Raw genomic sequence first — 9,700 nt, forward strand, 5'->3', positions numbered from 1 at the left:
TGGTCAGATGAGTCCAGTTTCCAGCTTTATCTTCCCCCTGCTAATGTGAGGGTACGCAGAAGGCCAGGCGAAGCATTATCTCCAGCATGTACAGTACCTACTGTCAAGCATGGTGGAGGCAGTATCATGGTTTGGGGATGCATGAGTGCTGCTGGCGTTGGTCATCTCACTGTCTGTGATGGCACATTGAACTCTGCCAAGTACTGTGCCATTCTCGAAACCCACCTGCTCCCTTCTTCACGTGCACTGTTCCGTCGAGGTCAAAACTGGATGTTTCAACAAGATAATGCCCCTTGCCACACATCCAGGGCCAGTAGAACATGGCTGCAGGAGCACAGTATCCAGGTCTTACAGTGGCCAGCTCAATCCCCGGACATGAACCCCATTGAAAATCTGTGGTGGATTATCAAAAGGTCTGTTTCAAAGCGTAAACCGAAGAATTTAGGAGAATTAAAAGCAGTAATTCAAGAAGAATGGGACAAGATTACCCCTCAACAGTGTGAAAGGCTTGTGGGGAACATGCCAGCCAGGATTAGAGCTCTACTGCGTGCTAATGGCAGGGCTACTAAATATTAATTTGATGATGTGATTGTTTATTTATTTTTTTGTTCAGTTTTGAACACATTATCTGTTATTTGTTGATTTTGATACCAACAATGTTGAGAACTGACATATGGAAAATGTCAAGAATTTAGTTTTGTTAGTTTTTCTTGTAAACAATAAACAAAAACAATATCATTTGTATTTGTTTGTGTTTGTCTAATGCAGCCACACCTTTTGAAACACAACAAAGATTTTTCCACAAACATTTCATGATAATATTTGAGATTGTGTAAACTTTTAAGGGTGTCCGAAAACTTTTTTCCACCACTGTATATCAGTACTCATATTCAGTGAGCTTCTCCATCAGTCCACCAGGGGGCAGTGACAGCAGCAGTGTAATACTACACTGTAATATAATTGTCTTGTTAATATTAGCTGTGACTGGTCAAACTATTTTCATATGTATATGTACAGCAGACAGTCTGTGTGATGTTTGTCTTTCCGTCTCTGTGTCTATAGAAAGCAAAGTCAAAGTGGTGTCAGATCCTCAGAATGATGGAGACATCTTCTTCTGCTGAGGATGAGGACAAGGACACAGGAACGACTAACCTCTGTAAGGAAGCTGACAGCTGGCCAGTGCAGCAGACCACGCTGAGGGCTGCTTCACTGTGTATTTGGATATAAGATGGCCATGCTGTCTTTGCTGACAGTCTGGTCTCTGGACACTGTCCCATGCTTCCTGTCAGACAGCTGCTCTCTAGCCTGTATTCAGACTGACAGACTGAATCAGCGGTAAACAAAGGTAATGCAATTATATGGAGGACATGATTCAGTCCACAAATGTGCCAATAACCCTTCCAACCTGCCATCACTTCAAAATACGATGGATAGCTAAGGAGGATCACACAGGTGAAAGACTATCACATGCTTCTTCAAGATGAATCTCCTTAAGACTTTGAAACTGTAGCAAACCTTAGCTTTAACACCAACCAATAATAACTGCCCTTACTTTGAAGTATTTTTAATGCTAACTTTGAATGCGAGTGGTGCTGGTGACTGGTGAGAATCAGTGAACAATCAGTGAGTCCTTTTGTTGAGGAACTATGAATCAAATGTGTTCAATTCTAATCCCATCTGTCATAAGAGTGGCTAACAAATGCCACTTGACATGGTGTTTGTAACTGTTAATGACCTGTGAACAGTTTGTCAGTGTCCACACTGTGCTGTGTTCACAGTGTGTGTAACAGGCCAAAGACGTCAACCAATCACATGTCAGTCACCACAGAGAAAGATGGATGAGACTAGAGAAGCAGGATTGTCTGATGGTCTACTGATGAATGGTTAGGACAGAGAGAGTGGGAATGATCACCAAAGACTTTTAGTGCCTTAAGCATCTCTCTGCTGAATGTAGAACAGTAGAATGAAGTTTCTACCAGGTGACCATGTACCCGTCAGTATCTACAACATACTCTATCAGTATCAGTGCATCCCTGATCATCCTAAATCATCATTCACTGTGACAATCACACAGTTCAACTGTAGCACAACAGGATCAGGAGTAGATATGATTTAATATGCGCTTTATATACTTGAGAGAGTAGTGATGTATTTTAAATATCTGTCATTTCCCAATAATTTAATTTTAATTTTGTCTCAGTAAGTATTAAGAATGAAGTCATGTTGTGATTATCAGGGGATTATCAGAATGTAAACCCGACAAAATATTCATTTTTTATTGCAAACTTTATTATTCATGTATGTTCAATTGTCTGTACCTACAGAGTCCTGAAACATGATATTTGTATCTTGTGTGTGACTTGTGTATCATCTCACAAGGTATGTATGTTTGCCTGGAGATACATTTCACACATTTTAACATAAAGTCATTGACATTAATAATCTAGAAGGTAATAATTGGGATCAAGTCCCACCAGTAAATGACTATATAATTATTTGGAAATGACAGAACTAAGAAGCATTCCCCATGACAACTGTAGTACTTTGTAGTAGAGCTGGGTGAAACTCCAACATGTAGACTTTTACTAGATTTACATGGAGATGATATGATCATATGTTATTGTTTTACAATTGTATGTTGTCCAAGCAAATTTGAATCATAAACTAACAGTCTTCTACTACTACTCTATGCAGAGCTGTGGAACACATTCTGAACCTTGAACAGATCAGCTGACTAAACAATTTCATCTCAAGGTGTTTGTAGAATCTCTGGAGCTTTTGACCATATCACATGGTCCTCATGAGCAGATTGGGTTTGCTCTGTTGCCATGGAACTATACATGTAGAAACTTGCCATGATGTGAGCAGCACTGGGACTGAACATCCACACTAACTTAAAGTTGGATTATTTTGCAAGTAGTTTTTCACACATTTGCCTCATTGTAATAAATGCCAGTATTAGAAATGTTTCAGTCACATCACCCAGCTCTGATCTGAAGAGAGTTATCTATTGTGATGGTGTTGAAGTCCAAGAGACAATCAATGAGACCATGTTAAAAAAAGAGTGAGCTTGTGTTGTTTATAAAGGGCTATAGCTATATACAGTCTATACAGACTGAAACTGCCAGTCACTGACTTTTATCAATACTGTTAATTCTTATGAGACCAATCAGGTGCCTCCCTGCTTCTATTTATCATCATTTACTCTTCTCAACTCTTCCTCCACATTTTTCACTTCAAAGTCCTTCCAGCAGTCCAGGGGGCGTTACTGCTCCCCTTCTCTGATCATCTCCTGAGAACAGCACCACTGTTAAACAGAGTGTTGAACTGATGGAATATATGGAAATGTACATTCTATAATTTACCATGCATGCCAGTACAGTATGGTCACTGCTTTTTTCAATTTGCCCATGACTGTTATGTTAGACCCAGACTGTTTGCCTACCGAGAATTTACAGTATTTACCAAAGCCAGATTGAATCTCAAGTCACATGAGCTAAATTCAACTCAATATTTTTCTTCTAACACACTGCTGTTTGTCATTTTATTGGAAATATCCATACGTTTCAGGTCACAAGTAAAACGAGAGAAGATAAAAATGTTGGTACTTAAAAATAGTATTCTCCGATGTTATTTTAAATCTGTTTGTGCCTCGTGATGAATTTTACTTTAGCCAAAAATTTCAAGGAGCAAAATGAAACAATTAGTTTCAACCCTTGCTCAAAACCCTTCTCCTTAATCCAAGTACTGTCTGTCTTTTCCTTTCTACTTCCTGCTACAGTATTGATAACACATCAACACACTGTGGCTGCCTAGAGGCTCATATTCCTCCCCCATCATCCATCCAAAATAATAACTCATAGCCATACACTTGCACCACATTGATTTTCTCCTCCTTCTCTGTGCCTGGGTCCCTGCAGTGATGCAACTGATAGGCTGCAGTCTGAACAATAAGATTTCAGCCTACAGTGTCATTTCCCGCTTTTCTGCTGAGAGGAGCAGATTTATACCAAAACTGAAAACACAGCAATAACTTTAACACAGCAGGTCTGTCTCCTGTGTGATTTACACTGTAGTGTGTAATGACCAGCAGCCATTAGCCTTAAACCATTCTCATTCATTAGTGAACACACACAGACTCAGGTTCCTTTGGAGACATCCAAAGAGACACCCAATCCCTACAGAGTCAAATCAAAGGTGATTTTTTTCTTAACCTTAATAGGACATATAGGAGACATATTCATTACTGTAATTAAATGACAAGCTTTGTGCTACAGCCTACAGATCTGGGGTCTCATTTATGACTGTTACATACGTGCAGAGAGCCTGAAAGAGTTGTGATCTATAAAAACAAACTTGATGGGAGAATATACACAACTGCAAATATTTTGGAGATGAGAGAAATTGGTGATGCAGATGGTGAGGTGGTGAAATGAAGCCAGATTGTTATAGATCCTACATTATCATAAACATTGAAACCAGCAGCATGATCTCTTCCTGTCATTGTAGTGAGCCATAACTATTCCATGAGCCACCTTGTCATTTGAAACTCAACTCAACTCAAATCTTAATCAGAGTCTGCTCAACATTTCCTCAGCGCTATATCACCTGAGCGCAGAGGAGAGGCTCAGGGAAGGATGACGGATGTCAGGGTGTAGCAGGTGGCAAGGTTCAGGAAGTCTGGCTTGCTTTTCCCTGATATTAAGCATGAATATGCTGATTCTTCTTCATCTCTACCACGTTAACTAAATGATGAAATGATCATCCAAGTTAACATCAAATAACATTAAAGAATTGCAGAACAGCAGACTAACTGCATCTTCTATATACTGTGTATATGTCACCAAGTATGATTTCAGTTACTTTTCATATCATCATATATTCAGTTTCTGTGTGTAAAATGGCTGCAATGAACACGCTGCAGTGCACTAGAGACGCAGTGGAGGCAGCCACACACACACATACACACACACACACACATTCTGCAGTCACCTCACAGGTACATGGCTTGATTTTGGAGTAAATATAAATGTATACAGTGTTTATTGTATTGTACTTCAGGCTCACAGGGTTCATTAAGCAGAGATGTCTGACTTCATAATATTAAGTGAAGCTGTATGTGATTGTTTTGGTAGAAGTCAGAAAACAGGGAGATAATCCAGTAAAAATCCAGTGAGGGCTGCTGTGGGTCTTCTCGCAGCTGAAGAAAACATTGGCTGCAGGTGTGTGTGTGTGTGTGTGTGTGTGTGTGTAACACATTAACATCAGCATCATTCAGTTGAAAGTTTATCACTCACTTTTTTTCTTTTAAAGCTTTTAATTGAAGCTTTTCCATTCCCCATTTTAAAAATCACTTTTTTCATACTATCATTTTACATTTAACAATAAGTGTAAAAGTTACTGACATGAAAACCACTACTTTGACTAGAATACAGATTCTATGTCTGAGTAGCAGATTAAACATGGTGACATTGATCAGAACACATACCTACCAAATGGAAATGTGGTGCTATATGTATATTAAACACCAGAGAGGCAACCTGTCTGAAAGTTACAGATTAACAAGCACGTAGTCTAAATGTATTCACCAACATCAAGCCAATGCACAAATAATCAACTCTGTGTGTTTCTGTCAGTCACAGCAGTACATTTCTTCCATTCTCCACTGTCACATGACTTCCTTTACAGTTACAGTATCATCCATTCCCCTGTGATCCAGACAACCCCCTCCCCACCCCCCCTAAACTCATGTCCTTTAGTGGATCTGTGCTTTTGTTTTCTCCCCTTGTACAATTGTACAGTTTCATACGAAATCACAAAACAAAATCTTGTAATAAGCTAAATCACAAAAACTATTTTTGACCTTTGACCCAGGAAGTGAATCCTGAAAATCTTGAGTTTTGCTGAGAGTTGTGGCAGCTGGGAGGTCCAGCTCATCTCTTCTTCACTCAGCGTGGGCTACATTACTAAATGATTTACAGACAATTTGAAAAAGTCATATTAGACCTTACAGTTTTTGCACTGTATGTCGGAGCTTTCTGAACTTTATTTGTACTAAAAACAGAAGGTACAAAGTTGTACAAAGAAAAAAAGGGCAAAGAAACAAATTTTGTAAATATGTTGTAGTGTACAAATTTGAACTTCCAAAGTATTGATGACTGTGCATTTTGTTTAGTTGGATGATTGTTTTTTAATAAATAATAAAGCTTTATTTATCTTGCTGTTTGTCAAGTGTTGCATGTTGTGTGTTACTTCAAGGGTGGGGGTTGGGGGGAGGCCTGGTGATGAATTAGAAAGCAAAACTTTGAAGTGACAGGAGAGAAAAGTAAAAGTCATGAAGTGTAAATACAGCTGGTGTCCACTAGAGGCACAATGACAGTTTATTGTTTATTTATGTAGTGGTCCAGGTTCAAATGCACAGTATCATGATACTGCTACAGGAAACAATGCATTGTTCATCCTCTTGGGAGTGTGAATGTGCTCATACAACCATCGACAACTTCACAAAGTCACAGCTGATGAGTTCCCATCTCATCAATTACTTCCACCATCAGCAATTTGACTGACAATGCCCCTGGTGGCCTGTAGAGGCATGTAACGATGGGTAACATTACTGAAAGGAAGCATAAATAAAGTGAATAGCGTTGGTTCAAGCACAGATGCTGTGTAAACAGATTTTTTCCTAAAAACCTGATAATTTATAGGACAATAAATTTGAACTAAAATGTGGAATAAGTATAATCCACTTTGGCAATGCAACAAAACTGTTTTTAACTAATTTTACATAATTGGTCCCAACTTATTCAGAAAACATGGTTGTTTTAAGGATATGTTCAGCTTAATATTTACAAGCTGCATTAAATTTAAATACTGTACTACACTGTAGGTGATTCAAATATTTAATATTTGTGGTTACACCATGGGACATTTTCAGGAGCATTCAGTCTTACTTTTGGGTAAACAAAATGTTGAAAATGTAATTTCATAATAAATCTGATGCTGCTTTTAAAACTATTTTTTAAAGACATTTTAAAATATCCCTTATTTGTGTTTGGCCCACTTACAGCAGGAAAATGTATAAACTCATTAATAACATATTAAATATTAATATTATATAATAATATTATGTGATATAACTTATAAGATATGTTGCCATGACAACAACAACAACAAACTTCGCGACTCAAATAAATGTGAATTAAATGTGGACTTTGGACCAGACAAACATCTACTGTAGAATAATGTGTGTATTTAATACTGAGCAGTGATGTTCACAGTTATATCTGCAGGATCTGTTATGGGCCGGATAAATAAAAGAAGCGGATGGATCACCTTCAGACAGGATCATACAGCTGTGTTTATAAGATTACATTAAACATCATTCATCAGAAAACTGTTTTATTCCTGTCATTCACCAGTCATCTCTCTCTCTCTCTCTCTCTCTCTCTCTCTCCCTCTCTCTGTCATTCACCGGTCATATCTCTCGCTCTCTCTCTCTCTCTCCCTCTGACTCTGTCATTCACCAGTCATCTCTCTCTCTCTCTCTCTCTCTCTCTCCCTCTGACTCTGTCATTCACCAGTCATCTCTCTCTCTCTCTCTCTCTATTCACCGGTCATATCTCTCTCTCTCTTTCTCTCTCTCTCTCCCTCTGTCTCTGTCATTCACCAGTCATCTCTCTCTCTCTCTCTCTCTCTCTCTCTCTCTCTCTCTCCGTCTCTGTCATTCACCGGTCATATCTCTCTCTCTTTCTCTCTCTCTCTCCCTCTGTCTCTGTCATTCACCAGTCATCTCTCTCTCCCTCTGTCATTCACCAGTCATTTCCTGGTCTCTCTGTCATTCACTCTCACCGGACCACTGCTCTCTCTCTGGGGCGGGACAGGTCTGGAGTTCAGCGGAGGATAAAGAGGGGAAGGATCCAAAAACAAACACCAACATTGCACACCAACAAAAAAGGGGATTGTGACAGCAGGGGACAACATGAACAAAGACTATTAATTAAATTTCACCCATAACCGTACTGAACTTCACATCAATCAATCAATCAATCAATCGTTATTTGTATAGCGCCAAATCACAACAAAGTCATCTCAAGGCACTTTACACATAGAGCAGGTTCTAAACCGAACTCTTCAGGTTTTAATTTAAAGACACCCAACATTCCTACATGAGCAGCACTTGGTGACAGTGGCAAGAAAAAACTCCCTTTTAACAGCAAGAAACCTCAGAACCAGACTCAGAGTGGGCGGCCATCTACCTCGACCGGTTGGAGTAGAGAGGACAGAGAGGAAGGAGAGGAGAGAGAAGCACATTGAAGGTCCGGGACTGGAATCTGTCATCTAGCCGTCTACAGGCCCAGATTACCTGTGAAACGAGAAAGCACAGACAACTCTGAGGAAGAATGTTGAGTTATTCATAATAGAAACATTGACACACACCCTGACCCAGGGGGAGGTGCCTTACTGGCAGTTTTATTAGGCAGTTACTAACAGACATTCACAAAACACTTTCTTCAGGTCTCTTTGTCTCATACATTACTCTCTCTCTCTCTCTCTCTCTCTCTCTCTCTCTCTCTCTCTGTGTACTGGCTCCTGCTCTGTGTCAATATTTTTAACCCAACAACTCTATTTTCAGATTATACATTCTTACTCACATTTTTTTTAAAGTCTTTCTTTACCTCACATTCCCCTTCTTTTTCTTGCTCTTCCTCACTCGCTCTTTTTCTTCTCTGGTAATTGATCCAGTGCCTTTGCTGATGCAGCTACTTTCAGATTGCTGTCCATTATCAGGTGAAATATAGGGAGAGTTAAAAGGTTTTTCTGGAACACTCATGTCTTATTTTGCCTGCACACAGTGTCTCACTCCAGCATCTGCCATTTCCTCCTTAGGAAACTGCTTTTATCCAGTGTGCATAAAAGCAGTTCAAATCTACTTAGCCAGCACCTTTACATTTTACACATCCATCCATCTGTACTTTTTCATGGTAGTTTAGAAATTACAAAAATGCCATGTAGATCCATGACAATATATAAAACAGTTCCCTACAAAATGTGGGTTTTGTGTACAGTCAAAAGGTGTTTTTGGCCATAAACAGAGAACAACAATCCTCTGATTGACTCTGTAATTGTTCTTTCTGCATCATAGAGGAGAGCAGTGCTAATGTTAAATAAAATGGGAAGTTCATCTACAATATGATGCAATCACATATTACATGCTTGTTCTACCAATGGATAAAGTTTATTTTTGATTTGTTTATATTGCCACCACAAATGACTATGGTGGCTGGAAAGTATATATAAAACAACATTTCAAAGTGTGAAACACTTTTACAAAGCTTGAGAACTATTTATATTTTGGAAAACATTTTTACATGGTCCTCAACCGGAAAAGGGTGGAGTGCACTCTTCGGGTCGGGGATGAGATTCTGCCTCAAGTGGAGGAGTTCAAGTACCTCGGGGTCTTGTTCACGAGTGAGGGAAGGATGGAACGGGAGATCGACAGGCGAATCGGTGCGGCGTCTGCAGTAATGCGGACTCTGCACGGATCCGTCGTGGTGAAGAGGGAGCTGAGCCGAAAGGCGAAGCTCTCGATCTTCGTTCCTACCCTCACCTATGGTCAGTGGCGGTTTTTGCTATGGGCAATGTGGGCAACTGCCCAGGGCGCAATCTACTTGGGGGCGCACGAGCGCTCTCAAAAAAAAAA

At 39.6% G+C, this 9,700-nt stretch overlaps 1 protein-coding gene across 1 annotated transcript in view; it reads left to right on the forward strand.

The window, feature by feature from the left end:
- Positions 1-1,793, forward strand: part of akap13 (A-kinase anchoring protein 13) — a 34,452-nt gene extending 32,659 nt beyond the window's left edge. The window contains exon 33 of the mRNA XM_053320011.1: positions 1,063-1,793. Within this exon, the coding sequence (XP_053175986.1) occupies positions 1,063-1,121 (59 nt within the window). The 3' untranslated portion in view covers positions 1,122-1,793. The remainder of the gene's footprint in view (positions 1-1,062) is intronic.
- Positions 1,794-9,700: the final 7,907 nt, after the last annotated feature.

Source organism: Scomber japonicus, chromosome 5 (genome assembly GCF_027409825.1).
Source record: "Scomber japonicus isolate fScoJap1 chromosome 5, fScoJap1.pri, whole genome shotgun sequence".
In the NCBI taxonomy this organism is placed as follows: domain Eukaryota; kingdom Metazoa; phylum Chordata; class Actinopteri; order Scombriformes; family Scombridae; genus Scomber; species Scomber japonicus.